Here is a 19,516-nt window from a genome sequence, read left to right as displayed (position 1 = left end):
CTGAGACATGTCCTCCTTTTTGGTTCTTAAATCTCCGTTTGGCCAGGTTTTTTAAATACCTAAAAATGTCTGGGATTTTGCCATTTTTTGCCTTTTCATTTTCAAAGGGATCAATTTTAAGATTTGGTATACTTTTTTTCACCTTATTTAAATGGTTAAACCATTTTTGTGCATTTTCTTACAGTGATAAAATGTGGTTATGTAATGTTTGGACCCAGGACAGCTTGGTACAAGTCTATACTACTCCGTCATGGCGTAATGAACGTGTTCGAACATCGACACTCACGCTTCCTCTTCCCGTAAAACCGTAGTGAGAGTGCTCTGACATTGATTAATTACTCCCACCGCAATATACATCTGCCACCACCCACATATATCAAATGGCAGAGTACTGGTATACAGTTTACCAGAGAACCAGGGTTTGATTCCCTGCTGTCTGGGTGTGTAATTTGCCCACATATATTGATTGATTATTTACAATCTTGTTCCTTTATATATTGTATTGTATTGGTCTACTACTGGTCCTATTTTATTGGTATTTTCGACTGGTCCAGTATTTCACTTTCCTTATTGAAACCAATAGATCTGACTGGTCCAATTTCCAATGGGATTTTTATGGGATTTGGCCGATTGGTTTTCCATGGGATTTTCGAACTGATAAATTATAACATTGATTTGTCAGCCCCTAACACTTGTTCTTATTTATAGATACTCAATGTAGATGACATGTTGTACACAGTATAAATAACATCAATACACCATGGGTTGGTTGATACTGATACAGATATCATACACCCCCTCTCTTCTTTTTTGGCCTCTTTGTCCTCTTTTTTGAAATTCAAATATGGTAACCCAACCATCGTACAATGCTATCAAAAAGCTCTCAACTACAGAATAAACTAGAGAGTACATAGAACACATTACTCCGTGCTGTCTTGAGAAATGGGGTCGATGAGCAGCAAATTTGATTGGTCATGGTGTTGGTGAAGCCTGGTGTTGGCTTAGCAGTTAGGGTGCTGGCTTGGGATCCTAGGATCCTGGGTTCAAATCCCGATCAATCACTGAATTAACGCCAGGGGGGTTGACTAAACCTGTCATCCTTCCGAGGTCGGCAAATTGAGTACCAGCTTGCTGGGATGAACGATTTCATCATTCAGATGCTGGGATGAGTGTGTACCCCGATTTAGAATAGGTACACCGTATCCTTGCGGCATAAGAGGCGACTAAGGGTTGGGGTCAGGAAGAGCATCCGACCATAAAAAAAAACATTGCCTCAAACAGGGCACCATGATTGTCATGGGGCCCGCAAGACTAACCCCTGCTCTAGCCGGGAAAAATGGCCTTAAAACGATCATTCATTCATTCATTCATGGTGACGACGTAACATTTTGCCCAAATACTGCTAAGCGGAAGGGATTTGAAAGTGTCAAAAAGGTGATTTGAGTTCTACAGTTTTCAAGTATATAATTCAATCGAAATAAAATAAAGATTTTAAAGGTTGTAAAAAAAACTTCCGTAAGTTTACCGCTGTAGTCTTTTGATGCAGTCTTTTACACCACCTTATTGAACATGTTACATTAACAACTATCAGGGATGCCTCTTCGTGGTGGTTGTACTGCCCAATGCAAGTCAGGGGCCAAATCTTCCCCATTCATTCTTTCTCTTTCTTTCTTTCTTTCTCTTTCTCTTTCTCTTTCTCTTTCTCTTTCTCTTTCTCTCTCTCTCTCTCTCTCTCTCTCGGCCCTGACTTTGTGAAGGCGAGGGTACACCATCCTAGATGTGGGGGATCTCTGGGTCGCACCTGGGAGATCGATCGGCTGTCTCCGTGCCACGGGCTTGTTCAAGAAAACTGTCTGGGGCTATACAAAAACAATAATAACAACAACAATAATAACAACAACAACAATAATAACAACAACAACATGTTACAGTCATTATTCATGCCTTTTGTTTATGTCCTTTATGGCGTCCTTAAAAACAGTAAATTTCCTGTTTGGAATGATTTTCAATTTTGTTTGGCTGCCAGACAAAAACGTTATCTCACTCTTATCTGCGGAAGCACGATCGGGAAAAATTCAGAGGCAAATTACGGCGAAACTACACAAGTGTTTTCCTATTCATGCTCCGATTTGTGGTCAAAATATAACATTTAACTGAAATTACGTTGTTCCACAATCATAAACTGACATTTGTAGACAGAAGGACAGGCAGACAGACAGACAGACAGAAGTCAACCAATTGCTTAACCAGAAATTAGACCACAGCACCATTACACAATAATATACTCTTTTCAGAAGGCAAGTGTGGTCTTTAACATTCACAAGCAACTGCAAGCAGTTAAGACATGGCTGGCGGACTTCCTCTCTAGTCGTAGTCAACGTGTGGCCCTGAATGGGTTTCTCTCATCTCCTCTTCCTGTTCAGGCTGGAGTTCCCCAAGGCAGTGTTCTGGGCCCTGTGCTTTTTCTGGTCTTCATCAATGATCTCTCCGACTCTCTTGAAAATCCTCTCTAACTCTTTGCTGATGACTCCACTCTCTGCCGCTCCATTCCTCATCCAGCAGATCGGCAGTCTGCAGCCTCCTCACTCTCTGCAGACCTGGACAAAATCACAGACTGGGCAAACAAGTGGAACATGTCTTTCAATCCTGACAAATCTCACACTCTTACGATGTCTCTCCGAAAAGACCGACTGGACAACCCTCCCATCCACTTTCTGAATAATCCTCTCCAAGAAGTTCTGTCACTCATGCTTTTGGGTCTCACTATCTGCCATGATCTTTTCTGGGAAAACCACATTTCAAATCTGGCCTCCAAAGCCAGTCGCCGACTGGGCATCCTCCGTCGTGCCAAGTCCTTCCTTGGCACACCTGAGCTCCTCACCACATACAAGGCTTTCATCCGCAGCTCAATGGAATACTGTTCCCCCCTCTGGGCTGGTGCTCCTGCCTCACACTTAGCTCGTCTTCACGCTGTTGAAACCAAAGCGTTCAGAATCATTGGAATCTCCCGCGATGAAGCTACCTCCGAGGGCCTTTCACTTACTCACCGCAGGCAGGTTGGTGGTCTTTCTTTCTTCTACTGACTCCTCTCCGGCCTTGCTCCTCCAGCTCTCTCTGGGCTCTGTCCCCCAAATATTCTTACAGGTCGCACAAGATCTGCCTGCAACCCTCTTATGGTTAAACTGCCAAAATCAAGACTCTCTGCTCACCTTCACTCCTTCATTCCTCTTTTCTCCCGCCTCTGGAACAAACTCCCTCACTCTCTTCAATCCCACTCCACCCTCCAGGTCTTTAAAACAGCTGTTCACCACCATCTCTTATCTTCCCCCATCCAAAACCTTGATCTTTTCTACCCCCGCTAATTTCACCCAAAATCCACTTTTTTGAAATACCAACTTCTTTCCTGGAAGTCCTTGGTGTCCTTGTGTTTATACTTCTCCCACCCCCCCCCCCCCCCCCTTCCCACGCCGCCTTCCCCCAATCCCTCTCCCTCCCACACATTCCCGATGTCCCTGCTGTCAAATGTTGTGTTTATGTGCTTCCCCTTCTCTCCCCATCTTGTCTACCGCTCCCCTTTTAATATACTTTGTTTGTTTGTCACTGATTTATTTTTGTGATAAATGTTAGCTCTTTCACGAGCCTCGATTCTGTATACAAAAAAAAAGAAAAAAAAAAGACTATCGGCATCATTTTGCCTTGTCTTTTATAATACGTAAATATGCTTACGCTCAGGTTTATCAGGGGATATCCGGTACAGGTTTTCCCAGAATAAGGATGGGTGGGTTGGACCACAGCAGGTGAATAAAAAAATTGACTCGAAATCCAAACATCTCAGACGTCTTTTCTTCCATGCTAAAAGCCAACCACAGACCTGCCTACTTCCCCCTTATGCATTGGTGTCTAGTTATTTTTCAATTTTGTGTAAGATTTAATATTTTAATGCAAGATTTATTTCAGGAAACATTACAAGAAAAAAATGTTTTTTATAATCAGTAATGGGTATGTGCACAGATACTTTAGGAGACCATAAACACATTGTCAAACCTTATTCACAACCATCATCTGAGGTGTGAAGACCTATTCTGGCTTTTTGGTGCATTCTGAGGTCTTTTGTAAAACTATAATCACTGATTCGTGGCATTTCTTACATGTCATAATAAATATTTACAATGGTTTGAGAATTTTACTGTAAATTTATTGTATTTGAATAAAACTTTTAGTGTACATTTCTGTACAATTGAACATTAACAACATATTGCATGAAAAATCCCTTCCTACCCTTACCTAACTCCATCCACTTTGACACAGCTGCAATATTAAAAGAAAGACACCGGACAAATGTTTACCTGCTTTAGCCTATAGGTACTTTGACAACGTAATTCTTTGTCAAGGTTTGTCTGGTTTGCCCAGCAAGTTAAACCCCTTTATTGTGCGACTAACTTTGACCTTTGACCTTTGACCCCGGCAAAATTGAGAGGAAGACCTGATCAATATCTGCCTGCATTTTTTTCTTTAGGCGCTGTGGCAAGGTATATTTGTGCCAGATCTTGTCCGCATTGGTTAAACAAGAAAGGCTGAGCAGGCCAAAAACCTACATTTTGCAACCATTTTTGAACATTGACCCTCATATAATCCCAAAAACGACTTCAATCCAAAACATTTCTGTGCACCATGCAGAGGTTGTTTAGAATCACATCTCTAGCGACTAAAATACAAGGAAACGAACAGCAAGGAAAAAATGTGGGATTTTTAGTTTCACCTTTGACCGCTTAAAATTTGACCCTTTAGACCCCAAAACAAGGTTAAAAAGGAGTCGGGGTCTATTGGACCGAGGTGCACCTCCCCACCAAATTTGAAGAAAGAAAGACAGATAGAAAGAAAGGAAAATAAAGAAAGAAAGGAAAAACAATATATTCCCCCTCCCTGTAGGAGGAGAGATATAATAAAGTGAAGGCAAAACAATCATATGTAGCAAAGGTTCCAAGGCTATGGATAAGGAAGGAATGATGTGAACCCACCTTCATGACAAAACACTCAGCTACAGCAACAGGATTGCTGTCACAGTTCTCCAGGTCAAGGAGCAGGTCACTGCAGGATAGAGAGAGAATACAGCAGAAAGAAGAGTGAAGGGCAGAGTAAGTTGAAGACTCATTTAAAATACACATCATCATTTATTACCTTCTTATAATTTAACATTATATTCAAATGAATAGTTACATTCATGGCCTCAGTCCTGAGGATAATCAACTCTCCTTTAAAATTCCTTCTTTTTTTTAAACATACAACTTATTCATATCCGAAGTGTAATCACAACGGCCTTCTGAAAAGGAAAAATAGGGACAATACCTCTGGGCACTCACATGGTAAACTAAAGCAGTATACTACACCAACTAAAGGTATTTTTTAAAGTATCACGGTGTTTTAAACTAATTTCAATGGTTGCTAGGTGACATGGCAGCATGTACAATCATACTAATGTAACCACAAGACTTTAAACAAACAACAATAAACTACTTTGGGGGGGCCCCAAAGAGACCCCAAAGACCCTAAATAGCCTTAAGACCCCTAAAACCTCTAAATACCACAGAGACCCCAATACCTTTTAAGACCCCATAGACTCACAAGACCCTTTAAGACCCTGAATACCCTTAAGACCCCAAAGATCCAGAAGAACCTTTAAGACCCCAAGATCCTTCAGACTCCAACAACCACAAGGCCCTCAAGACCCCTTTTACCTTTAAGACCCTTTCGACACTTTACACACCTTTAGACCCATAAAGCCTTTGACTCCTTCAGTCCCTTTAAATCCATTAGACCTTGACACCATTTGGACCCATTACACCCTTCAGAGAGATTAGACAGCTTGGACCCTTGACCATTTAGAGCTTTAGACCACTTGCACCTTTTAGACCCTTTTTACATGCTTGAGAGATTCGATCCTTTCGACCCCTTAGACACCAACTACTATTGGAATGTACTCTTTAGACCATCTAGAACCGTTTAATTGCACACCACACAAACATCTATAGTCTTCTTGCAAAACACAGACTAAACATTTTTCCAGTAAGTGATGCACAAACTCGACCCACCCAGGGGGTGTGTTCACTGATAGTCCATATACTCCATACAATAAAATTGAAAAGGTCTGTTTTTCCGCTGTATAAACATAAATCTGCATCGTCAAAGCATCGTATACACACCACACAAACACAAACACCACACAAACACCACACCACACAAACCAAGTTCTGGCGAGGGTCTGTAATCTCTGATTGATCTTTCTAGTTCATCTCATGGCATCCAGGGTTGTAAACCATGAGAACAGCAGGCAGTTATAAACAGCTACTATTTACATGTCTCACAGGTGTTCACTTTCCAAACCATGATCCATATCATATTGTTAAAATAAAAGATTGTATAAACGCGTGGCGTGTATAAAGGCAGAGCACCATGCGGCTGGCAGGATAGCCTATCGATGCACACACTCGCCTCTGAGATGTTCATCCTGGTTGCACATCTCGGCCCAGGTATAAACTGTAATCCTGGTGTTTTCTTTTTAAGGCGGGGTGATTCATCAATGTGTGTCGTCCCTTGGATGGACGTTAAAAATGGTATCCCACCTGCTGGCAATATCTGGTGGATGATGAAGATCCCACAGCCTTTTATGAAGAGTAAGTGAGTTATCACAGGCACACTGGATCAAAATTACAAATTCCTGCCCAAACTCTCCTGGCAACCAGCTCTTGGCAAGCATGGCAAGTATGCCAATACCCACCAATGTGAGTTGAGGAAGGCCTTAGTCCTGCAGTGGACCAAAAACAGGCTGATGATGATAATGATGATGATGATGACCATGTTTATTCATCTTACATCGCTAGATTACTAATATTTTGTGTATATGTACAGTGTTCAATGAAGGAAGATAATGTGATGGGCATGCAGTTGCTCTTGATTTAAGCTTCATTACAGTCAGTTTTATTTTATTGCTGGCGTGGAACGGCTCGCTACGCTCACCTCACCACACATCGCGACAGAGGCGCAGGCTTGTTTTAACTGAGGATAATGACTATGTGAGTTGCTGTGTTGATATGATTTACACCAATCAAATAAAAACATTTCTTTTGTACACATTTATTTGTCACATCGGTGATATTATTTATTTGTAATTTATTTATAATCTAAAATGGTCCAAGTGGTCTAAAGCTCTGAATGGTCAAGGGTCCAAGCTATCTAATCTGCCTGAAGTGTGTAAGGGGTCTGCATGGTGTTAAGGCCTAAGAGGTCAAAAGGGACTTAAGGGGTGTAAGGGTTTAGAGGCTCTAGGAGTCTAAAGGGTATAAAAGGTCTAAAAGGGTGAAGGGATATAAAGGTATCTAAAGTATTGAAAGTGGCATCAAGGTAAAAGGGGTCTTAAGGGTCTCAGGGGTCTAAAGGTTCAGAAGGATCTTATGGGTCTTTTGGGTCTTAAAGGTCTTCAGCATCTTTTGCGTCCTCTGGGTCTTTAAGGGTCTTAGGGTTTTTTGGGGGTTTTCGGGGTCGTTTCGATTTTTGGGGACTTTTGTGTCTTCTGGGTATTTGGGGTCCTCGGGGTCTTTTGGGTCTTCAGAGTCTTTTGGCTCTTCTGGGTATTAGGGGTCCTCGGGGTCTTTTGGGTCTTCGGAGTCTTCAGGGTCTTTTGGGTTGTTGATGTCTTTTGGGTCGTCCTTGGTGTATTTTGGGTCTTTTAGGGCTTAAAGGGTTTTGTGGTCTTAAGGGTCTTGGGGGGTCTTAAAAGTTATTCAAAGATATAAGGGGTCTCAGCAGTCTAAAGGTGCAAAATAAGGCACTCTAAAGCAGTCTAAAGGTGTTTTACATTTAAAAAGAAAAACAAGAAAAGAGTAATCAGAGATTGCAAACCCTCGCCAGGATGTATTTTCAGTGGTTTTTAAGGCTTTTGTGTTAAAACAAATATGGTGGCCGAACCACGTGACCGATGACGTCATCAAATTTTTTTTCTAAACTAATTTATTCCGAGCTAGGCTCAAGAAATTTCATCTTCATCGGATGAAGTTTTGTACTTGTCAAATTATGTCATCATAATGGAGGCACCCATGACATCATCATTAACATATTTTATTCCCCATGGAGAGTTCTTTGCAATGGGCCATGTCTCAATTTTTTCTATGCAGCGCTTTCGGAGATATCGAGGTGCAACGTTTTTCGGTTTTTCCAAGATGGTGGCCAAACCACATGACCGATGACGTCATCAATTTTTTTTTTCTCCACCAATTTATGCCTACAGGACGCTCAATAAATTTAATCTTGATCCGATGAAGTTTTGTACTTGTCGAATTATCACGTCATAATGGAGGCACCTATGACATCATCATTAAGATATTTTATTCCTCATGGAGAGTTCTTTGCAATGAGCCATGTCTCAATTTTTTCTATTCAGCACTTTCGGAGATATAGAGGTGCAATGTTTTTCGGTTTTTCCAAGATGGGGGCCGAACCACGTGACCTATGACATCATAATTATCATTAAAACATTCTACAGGTGGAGTTGCACCTATGGTGAAAATTTTCTGTAGATCGGACCAACGGTTGCAGAGAAAATCATATTTATTCTGTGCGGACAAACAGACAGACAAACAAACAAATGAAAAATCGGTCAGAGACCGAGGACTTGCCGGAATATACTTTTTTTATCGGCCATTTTGGACAAATATGGCGACCGGACCACGTGACCGATGACGTCATCATTATTTGTTTTCTAAACTAATTTATTCCTAGATCATGCTCAATAAATTTCATCTTGATCGGATGAAGTTTTGTCCTTGTCGAATTATGACGTCATAATGGTCGCACCTATGACATCATCATTAACATATTTGATTCCCCATGGAGAGTTCTTTACAATGACCCATGTGTTACGGATACCAGCCCTAATTATGGTGGTTCTTGCTCATGGTTGGTTTCAGATGATGCTTGTTATGGTTAAAAGGGTTAAAAGCGCTCCTGATAAAATGTGGTGGGAAAATCCGGATCGAGCCCGGAAGAGGTGGAGCGAAGAAAAGGAGGTGGGAGGAGACCGACAAGAGACGTGGTGGTTGAAGCTCCGTAGCGAGCATTGTCGAAGGAGACGGTGCGGTTGAGCCTATAAAAGAAGTCCGGCCTTCAGCGTTGTGATCGCTAGGACTGTTCACATCTGCATGTCAGATCGACGTCGACGTCGGATTCGGATGAACCCTCATCGCATAAGTTCGCCGCAAGTACAAGCCCGCCGCCATTGGGACTCGCGCGCATTGCGCGGCGTTCGCAGAATAAGGTTGCCGCGTCTGCTGGGTTCGCCTTCCTCGGTGGGTTGCCAAGGACGTGTGTGCGCGCCAGCGGCCCTTGAATGAGACGGTGCGGTTTGTGGCTTGTGTACGTGCATGTTTGGAGTGTCTTGGGAAAGCGCCCATACCACCGCCATTGTGCGGGAACTGGATCACGTGATCTCGGGGTGGTTTCACTCGTCCAAGCCTCAATTGACTTTGAGCGGCCATTGATCCGACGATCGCCGGAGCGACTCGACGTCGCCTTGGAGGAGTACAGAGACATTGGGGGGAAGTGCTGTGAGTTGGGTTAGAGGAATATATAAGGTGGTACCATCTTAAATATTGTGATTGTAATTGTGAATTGATGTACTCACCCTTTATGTGTTTGGGATGGTGAATATATCCTTGTTCGTTCATAACCCTTGGTGTGGTCTCCTTAATGATCTGATTGATTTCCCCAAGGATAACATATTTTTCTGCCGGGGCTCCCCTCGAGGTTCGGAGGTCACCGAGACCAGGTAAATAGGGGAGGACCCCGTAACAGAAATTGGGGGCTCGTCCAATTGATATTCGTGGACTCGCAATTGGGTCTGCGTCCTGGATCTAAAAAAATTCCTAAATTTAGTCCAGGAAAGAATTCCCAAGTTTGGAACTTTTTCCAACATTCCCAAATTTTTCCCAAAAACAAACAACAAAAAACATAATAATAATAATACTTTTGTTTTTGTTTGTTAGAAATTGTTTGTGTGAAGGTTAACAGGTGTTACCCGTAGTCACTATGGCGTTTGACGCAGAGAAGTTTACGGTGACCCCGAGTGAAGCACAGTTCAGAGCGTTCGTAAAATCGGACCTCTGGAAATTGGCCAAACATTTTAGCTTGGAGGTCCGAATTAATATGAAGAAGGCAGAGTTGCAGACAGTGGTGATACAATCTATGGTGGGATTAGAAGCATGGGAAAGGGTAGCCTGGATATTGGTTACCAGAAGAACAAGAAAATGTGCAGCTCCGGAAACTGGAGATGCAATTACAGAGCCAGGAAAGGGAAAAAGCACAGGAACGAGAACTCCAGGAAAGGTTAGAAGACAAAAAAAGAGAGGAAAGGAGAGTGGAAAGAGACCTCGAAGCAGAGGAGAGAAGAGCCGAAAGGGAGTTAAAGGACCGTGAATTGGCGCGTCAGCAGGAAATTAAAGTCAAGCAGCTGGAATTAATAAGAGAACAGGGAGAGGTACCATCCCCGCTGACTGGTTCGACACCTAGTCAGAACACCTGGGATGTTGGCAGACATGTGAGGCTGGTCCCACCCTTCAATGAGAAGGAGGTAGCCAAATTTTTTCCACACTTTGAGAAAGTGGCTCGACAGTTAAACTGGCCTGAGGAGTACTGGTCCATACTGGTGCAAAGTGTTCTGGTGGGTAAAGCTCAAGAGATTTATTCGGCTTTACCGATTGACCAGTGTGCAGATTATGAGATATTGAAGAAACACCTTCTCAAAGCCTATGAATTGGTCCCGGAAGCTTACCGGCAGAAATTCCGGAATGCCAGGACGAGGGAGAGTGAGACCCACGTGGAGTTTGCCAGATTGAAAGAAACCATGTTTGATAGGTGGTGCGATTCGAAAGGAGTTGGGAAAGACTTCGAACTATTGCGACAATTGATCCTGGTGGAGGAATTCCAACAGTGTGCCCACGAGGACATTAAAATACACCTGGAGGAAAGGAAAGTACCAAAGTTGTATGAGGCAGCGACCATGGCAGATGACTATGCCTTAACCCACAGGATGGGGTTCCACAACCCTAACTTCTCGCCTAGACTTAGCCAGGGGAGCTATGGTACGGCAGGGGCGGAGAACGAAAATTCATGGGGGCGGCCTCGAGAGGAGGACCACTCTGATATTACGACTTCTAGGGGTCAGAAGTCAACGGTTTCAAGGCAGACGTATCCTCCGTGGACCTCGAGGCAGACCACGAGGTTCTCCTCCGGGCCTACTTGCGCGTTTTGCCATAAACCCGGACACTTGATTTCCCACTGTCATGCTTTGGGAAAGGAAAATCAGGAGCGGAGTCCGACTAGTACAACTCCGAATGCGATGGCAAACGTGAGAAATCGCCCACAGAAGAGTTACCAACCATTTATTTATGAGGGGTTTGTCTCACTGGAGGGAGACTCGACTAACCCAAGACCTGTTAGGGTATTGAGGGACACAGGAGCACATCAATCCTTAATGCTTGAAGGCATTTTGCCATTGTCGGAGAGTACAGCAACTGGTGATAGTGTTCGGTTACAAGGGATCGGTGGCTGGGTTAGCGCTCCCCTTCATGTCATCAATCTCGAGTCTGATTTGGTGTCAGGACCGGTCACCGTGGGGTTGCAAGCCACTCTTCCTGTAGAGGGAGTATCAGTTGTGGTTGGGAATGATTTGGCTGGGGGTCAAGTTTCTAGTCACCTGATGGTTGTGAAAAAGTCCGATATGGGAAATAACACCTCACCAGTCAGGGATGGAGGCAAAGTTGGCAAGCTTTTTGTAGGTGGACTGAACTTCAGAACAAAGGAGGAAGTTCTGACCTCTGTCTTCAACAAATATGGACCGCTTGTGGAAGTGCGGTTGGTAAAAGACAGGGAAACGCAACAGTCAAGAGGGTTCGGCTTTGTCACGTTTGCAAGCACAAAGGATGCCAAAGAGGCAGAGAAGAATTGGAATGGCAAGGATTTGGAGGGTCGGACCATAACAGTAGGGAAGGCATTTCGTAGGCGTCGAGAGGTCTACAGAAGAGGACAACTTGGCGGTAGTTTTGGTGGTGGCCGCAGCCGATATTACTATGGAGGCTCCCAGAGTTATGGCATCTCCCGAAAGAATGATTATCAGGGTAGCAGCCGAGAGGGAGACCGCTATTCCCGTGACTACTGTGACAAGTGGTCCCACCGTAATTATTAGGAGTCCAGAGAAGTGGAAGCACGGAATGCGGCAGAGCCGCCGAGCCCAGATTCCTACACGGACTAACCATGAACGCCACGTTCCTAAAGGCGTCCAGGTAGTGAACTTTCCTGCACGGACTAACCGTGAACTCCACGTTCCTGAAGGCGTCCATGGAGTGAACTTTCCTCCCCAGACTAACCGTGAACTCCACCTTCCTAAAGGCGTCCATGTAGTGAATACTCGGCTTGGCCTCCCGGAAAAAGGGCTATCGAGATGCGTAACTTTGGAATTTTGATCAACCCCTTAACCTTCATTCAAAAAATGAAAAATAAAATCAGAGGTTGATGAGATGGAGTTTGGCTTTGCAGGGGTTCAACTTGGAAATTGAACATGTGAAGGGCCGGGACAATGTCGTGGCGGACGCGTTGTCCAGAGTGAGTTAATTTTGGGGAATTCTGTGGGGGGTGTGAAAAGTTTGTTGCTTTATTTTTGGGAACTATGGATGGTGGTTGCTCACAGGAATTGATGATTTGGGGGTGAGCTTACTCTTGTTGGTGTAAAGAATTTTGCCTGCAACGAAAGTTTTCCCTATGTTCAAACTTTCTTTCTTGAGGGGGGGAAGTGTTACGGATACCGGCCCTAATTATGGTGGTTCTTGTTCATGGTTGATTCCAGATGATGCTTGTTATGGTTAAAAGGGTTAAAAGCGCTCCTGATAAAATGTGGTGGGAAAATCCGGATCGAGACCGGAAGAGGTGGAGCGAAGAAAAGGAGGTGGGAAGTATCGACAAGAGACGTGGTGGTTGAAGCTCCGTGGCAAGCATTGTCGAAGGAGATGGTGCGGTTGAGCCTATAAAGGAAGTCCGGCCTTCAGCGTTGTGATCGCTGGGACTGTTCACATCTGCGTGTCAGATCGACGTCGACGTCGGATTCAGATGAACCCTAGTTGCATAAGTTCGCCGCAAGTACAAGCCCGCCGCCATTGGGACTCGCGCGGCGTTCGCAGAATAAGGTTGCCGCGTCTGCTGGGTTCGCCTTCCTCGGTGGGTTGCCAAGGACGTGTGTGCGCGCCAGCGGCCCTTGAAGGAGACGGTGCGGTTTGTGGCTGCACGGTGTACGTGCATGTTTGGAGCGTCTTGGGAAAGCGCCCATACCACCGCCATTGTGCGGGAACTGGATCACGTGATCTCGGGGTGGTTTCACTCGTCCAAGGCTCAATTGCCTTTGAGCAGCCATTGATCCGACGATCGCCGGAGCGACTCGACGTCGCTTTGGAGGAGTACAGAGACATTGGGGGGAAGTGCTGTGAGTTGGGTTAGAGGGATATATAAGGTGGTACCATCTTAAATATTGTGATTGTAATTGTGAATTGATGTACTCACCCTTTATGTGTTTGGGATGGTGAATATATCCTTGTTCGTTCATAACCCTTGGTGTGGTCTCCTTAATGATCCGATTGATTTCCCCAAGGATAACATATTTTTCTGCCGGGGCTCCCCTCGAGGTTCGGAGGTCACCGAGACCAGGTAAATACGGGAGGACCCCGTAACACCATGTCTCAATTTTTTCTGTTCAGCACTTTCGGAGATATGGAGGTGCAAAGTTTTTCGGTTTTTCCAAGATGGCGGCCAAACCACGTGACCAATGACGTCATCATTATTTGTTTTCTAAACTTATTTATTCCTAGATTAGGCACGAGCTTTTATGGGCCTGATGGCTTTTTCCTGTGTTCAAGTTCCTCCGAAGGGAACTCATATTACAAGTGTTAAGGGTCCAGTATAATGTTTCCTTTTTTAAACCCTACATGCTCCTACCTGGAAGCATTGATGTTGCTCGAGTTATCTTTCATTTTTTATTTCAAGCCTCTTTTCCACAAGTTATATAAAGTGTGCATCAATATTTCTAGAAACTGGAAGGACACCCAATAAAGCCAACTGTTTAAAGTATAACGTCCTTGCTAAGGAAGCAGCTTCAGTGGCAACAACGCTCTGTGAAGTGTATTGCACATCACAGAGAGATAGGGGTTGGCTGGGGGACGTTTTTGGCCTCAGACTCGAGTTCAAAGGCCCGAAATTGAATTCATGTTGAGTTAAGTCTCTTAGCAATGCAATTCAATTGTCAAGGGATGCAAAAAATACACAACTCGAGCCTGAGTCACTGAATCGAGTGGCACAGCCTTTGTGACACAAAATCGTTTCACACGAGCACAAGTTTTCATATCTTACAGTAAGAATAAATCTTTCCCCATACTCAAATGTACTAATAATGACCTATTATTACCCTCGCCAGAGGAGAGGGTATTGCATTTGATTCTGTTTGTTTGTTACTTGCCAAAAAATTTTTTTTTGTAAGTATGTTCATCATTCCAGTTTGTGTGTGTTTGTTTGTCTGTCCGCTCACTTATACTTGCCTACAGGACACAATTTTAAACCGATCTTCACGAAACGTCACCAAATGGTGGAGTTCATGGTCCGACAAAATCCTATATATTTTTGAGGTCAAAAGGTCAAAACGTCGATTAAGGCCAAAAGTCAGCCACTTTTTTTCAAATTTCTAAAATCCACATTTTTCATCCGATTTACTCGAAATTTGAATAGGATTTACATATCAGCAAACTGAATTCAACCACCAACTATTTTGGAGATCAGCATAGGCCAAAAGGTCAACATAGGCCAAAAGGTCAACAACCTTTTCAAATTTCTAAAATCCTCAATTTTCATCTGATTGACTTGAAATTTGAATAGGATTTTAATATCAGTTAACTTAATTCAACCAACAACTATTTTGGAGATCAGCATAGGCCAAAAGGTCAACATAGGCCAAAAGGTCAACAACCTTTTCAAATTTCTAAAATCCTCAATTTTCATCCAATTGACTTGAAATCTGAATACGATTTGCATGTCGGCTTACTGAAACCAACCACCAACTATTTTTGAGGTCAACATAGGCCAAAAGGTCAACATAGGCCAAGTTTCTAAAATTGTCAATTTTCATCTGAATAACGAAAAATTTGAAGACGATTTGCATTTCAGGTCATTGAATTCAACCACTAATTATTTTTGGTGTCAAAAGGATGCTCTACTGAGTGCAATTCTACTTTGTTCTCTTTTTTTAAAGTGTCGCTCTGAATGATTTTTCATACGTCTGTTTGTTTGTCTGTCTGTCTGTCTGTCTGTCCCCACAGAATAAATATGATTTTCTCTGCAACTGTTGGTCTGATTGACAGGAAATTATCACCATAGGAGCAACTCCACCTGTATAATTTTTTGAATGATAATTATGACATCATAGGTCACGTGGTACAGGCGCCATCTTGGAAAAAAAAAACTGCACCTCTATATCTCCGAAAGCTCTGCATAGAAAAAATGGAGACATGGCTCATTGTAAAGAACTCTCCATGGGGAATAATATATGTTAATGATGATGTCATAGGTTCCTCCATTTTGACGTCATAACTCGACAAGTACAAAACTTAATCCGATCAAGATAAAATTTCTTGAGCGTCATCCTCTGGATAAATTGGTGAGAAAAAAAAGATGATGACGTCATCGGTCACGTGGTTCGGTCGCCATATTTGTTTTGACACAAAAGCCTTAAAAAGCCACGAAAACACGTTCTGGCATGGGTGTGCAATCCCTGATTGCTCTTTCTTGTTTGTTTGTTGAACAGATGATGTACTTGGAAATGCAACACCCTCTGCTGATACAGTACTAAAGAGGCAGTTTTATTCAGATATGAGTCCTTGGGAGAAGAAACCTACATTGATTGATACAGCTACGAATAAATCATGCTCCCAAATTGAGCTATCTTGCTGTTGTTCAGACAACATACCCATCCATGTACAAACGAGGCTCTATTCTGCTTAGTTTACATGATCTAATGAGATTCGGTACTTCAAAGCTTAAAGTCTTCTTCTACACAAATACAATGGTGAGGTTGATCATTTAGCCTTCCTGCCTCCACTAGATGGCAAACTCTTTATGGCCTAATCTCTTCAAATCTACACCTTTCAACTCCAGCCCAGACAATGTCTGTTTCCTGAACAGGGACTGCGTAATCGAGCAGGACAGTTACCAGCGCAGATTCTGCCTCGATATCCCCACAATGATGGAACGCTCAAAGTTTTGTCGAAGCATTAATGTTCTTTTGGTTGATGTTAATTGTTCATTTGGTATCATCCACAGGGTTCAATCGAGCACAGCAAACGGAAATCACTAAATCTCCACAAGCCCATGACAGGATATGTCTGCCACCTGGTTCCTGAGAAATTCCCAGCCCTGAAACAAATGATAATGTACAGTGTAATCTAATCACCAAGGGACAACTTGATAGAGAACAGTGAAAACGCAAATACTTACACTTTTGTGCAGGGAGGCAAGGAGGGTTTGGGTAATGTGAGTGGGGCAACACCAATCACGATTATGTTACAAGGATGTTGTGATGTTTCATCTCACCTATTAAACTCATAGATGTCTTCAATGTTCCCAAATAGGGTGAAAACTTCATCTCGTGAGAATGGCAGATCTTGAATGTCAATAAGGAAACCTAAGTAATCCTAGGATACAGACGGACAAAGATTAATCCCTCTGCATAAAGTAAATAATATTTATCAAAGGTTATACAGAGGTTACACAACTCAAAGCATATAGAGACCTGTGATTGTGAGAAGTAGGATAGTATGCCATCCCATTCAATCACAAACATTGGGATTCAGGTAACGAGTAGTCATATCATTGCCTATAAATTAAAAAAGAATCTGTAATCTCAAAGACAAGCCTCCGCCAAATTGGCAACATGGACATAACTCGCCAACCCAGGAATTCAGCCTCTCATGATGCTCCATTTGATAATAATTGGGTGGAGTGATGGTGGATAGCAAAACAACCACCAACAAAAGAAGGTTGAAACCAAAAAGAATGACTTTCCTGCAAAGGTCTCAAAGTTCCATTTTTGAGGAGCAGCTGTGCACACACCCAGATCTCCTTACTTTTGCCAAAAACAAGGATTTCGTGCCAACTTTCAGCATTCAAAGAAGACTTCGTTTGCCATTCCCGAACTGCACAATTTGTTTGTCCCTCATGTTGCTGATACAATCAAAATAATTATTGGATTTCCCTCCCATCACATAGCCCTTGGATTGTCCCACGGGGTCCAAACCCACGGGGTCCAAACCCGCCTGGAAAGCTAATAAATCCCAGTTCAAAAACAGTATTATTCCTTAAACTGCAAAGTTTTCAAAAGTCTTCTGGCTATAAATAATCTATTGTAGGAACCCCCCACACCCACCTCCCCTTCCCCCCAACCACCACTCCACCATGTGTGTGTGTGGGAGTTTCACAATACTGTATACATCATGTTCTAGCGTAATTAAGTTGGTGATTCTTCCTCCTTTAATTCGAAAAACAAATAAATTGCAACTCAAGATATGATGATTCTTCTTCCCATGCTTTAACATCCACTGGATGTCCAGATTTTCCCATCAGATACGTCTATTTAAAAAACAATTTAAGTGCCAAAAATACTGACAAATCATTGTTGTTACCTTGTTCACAGGTTTTTTTTTAACTTTCCCATGTTCATAGATAGGTATGGAAAGAGATTAAAATCTGCCTTCAACTTTTGAAGCAGTTATTGGATATTGAACTCGAAAGGTTTCCACTGTTGGTGCGCTGCACCGTGCCGTCCCTTAATTTCCTGTGCTGGGAAAAGCCTGTTGTCCACGCTGTTTGTCGTCAATGCTCTCGGCCAGGACGGAAATGCTCTAGTGAAGCCATTTCCCGCAAGTAACCCCGTGATCCCCACCTCCCAGCTCCTGAACTCTGGCCAAACCTTCGAACCCTGCACTGCGCACATGGACGTAGGAGGACGTGCGGCTACCCATGCTTTCCCAGTGCGACTCATGCGTTCCTGTTCGTTTCAAAAAATCACATATTTCTTAAATGTACAGCTGAGAAACACATTATATTGTTGCGGATATGGGATTTGGCCTCCATCCATATCCGCTTGTAAATATTCCCCTATTTCCCCAATACCCCCCAACTATCCCCAATCCCCCATTCCCTAGTCCCATTGCCTGTAAATAACACTCTGTAGAACCGACCTTCCCCTTTTTCCCCCATTAAATGTCGTGCCCAGGTCCACCGCATCTCACGTAGACAACTTTCGGACATCTTGCTAGTTATTCTTAGTCTATGTCAGTTAAGGACTCGTTTCCATTAATTCTGACTCTTCGTTGCACCAGAATGTGATTGTATGGCACCAGTAGTGAGTTTAGGACCTCCCCATACCTCCTCCCATCTTCCCCATGAAACAACAACAACAACAACTACCACAACAGCGCGTGGGGAGTGTGCGTCCTCACTCCGGCTCGGTTAGCCGCCATTACCCATGTGCGCCGACGGGGTTACCACGAAGGGGCTGCCTGTCGGCCCCTCGTCAAGGGCGGAGCCCGGTAACCCCCCGCACCCAATAAGAAGCAACGGGCCAATTCCATCTGGGGCGGAGCTAACGAGCCGAGGGCGTGTCACTCCCCGCCGGATATACGCAGCGACTTACCGGACGTGACGTCAGATGCGCCTCAGCCACGAAGGAGAAACAGACGCCACCTCCAGCGCGACGAGACCTCCCGCATCTCTGGACCGGACCGGGTCGATTCTGCCCCTGCGCCAAGGTGCACCTTGAGCCTCGACTACCTGCCCTTCCTTGCCATCAATCCCCGTGTGAGTCAGTCTTGTCCTGTTTATCTGTGGTCTGTCGGGGTTACTATAAGACCGTGATTAAGTGCCTACCTTCCTATGCTGTCTCTCTCGTCCTTGTAATCTAACGTTCCGAAATATTATAACCTCCTCCGGAGGTCTTGAGAACTGTACCCCTGGTGTCGTGTCATTTAATCCAGCCGGTGTCCTTTCCGTAATTGATTTAGCATAGCGCGACTCGGCCAACGTTCGAGTATAATCGGGTAAACTGTGCAGACGCGGTCATACCAAACCGCTCGGTAAACCAACATCCACAACCGCGTCTGTAACATTTGGTGTCGAGGAGTTGGATTCGGACCTGGGACTAAATTCAGTTAGGCCCAAATTTTGGAACACCAATTGTACCATTAGGGTAACATTTTGGTGTCGGGAAGTGGAATTCGATCCGGAGCGCGTTTCACGCACTCGAAATTATAACGGCGAAATTTGATTTTGTTTTACGAAAATAAAAACCCGAATTTTGAAAGTCGCGCTATGGCAGACCAAGACGGCTGGGTTCCGGTAGCGGAGAGTGAGGCAGGGTCGATCCAGGACCAAATTGAGGGAC

At 43.8% G+C, this 19,516-nt stretch overlaps 1 protein-coding gene across 2 annotated transcripts in view; it reads right to left on the bottom strand.

The window, feature by feature from the left end:
- LOC137431685 (pleckstrin homology domain-containing family G member 1) overlaps window positions 1–19,516 on the bottom strand; it is a 176,264-nt gene that overhangs the window by 51,229 nt on the left and 105,519 nt on the right. For both annotated transcript variants that reach the window (XM_078780932.1, XM_078780933.1), the window contains exons 3-4: window positions 16,669–16,769; window positions 5,019–5,088 (exon numbers count right to left, since the gene is read on the bottom strand). In XM_078780932.1, the coding sequence (XP_078637058.1) occupies window positions 5,019–5,088; window positions 16,669–16,769 (171 nt within the window). The remainder of the gene's footprint in view (window positions 1–5,018; window positions 5,089–16,668; window positions 16,770–19,516) is intronic.

The sequence above is a fragment of the Myxine glutinosa genome, chromosome 1, assembly GCF_964187855.1.
Source record: "Myxine glutinosa chromosome 1, kmMyxGlut1.1, whole genome shotgun sequence".
Taxonomy (NCBI): Eukaryota; Metazoa; Chordata; class Myxini; order Myxiniformes; family Myxinidae; genus Myxine; species Myxine glutinosa.
This window is presented reverse-complemented; position numbering and strand designations above follow the sequence as displayed.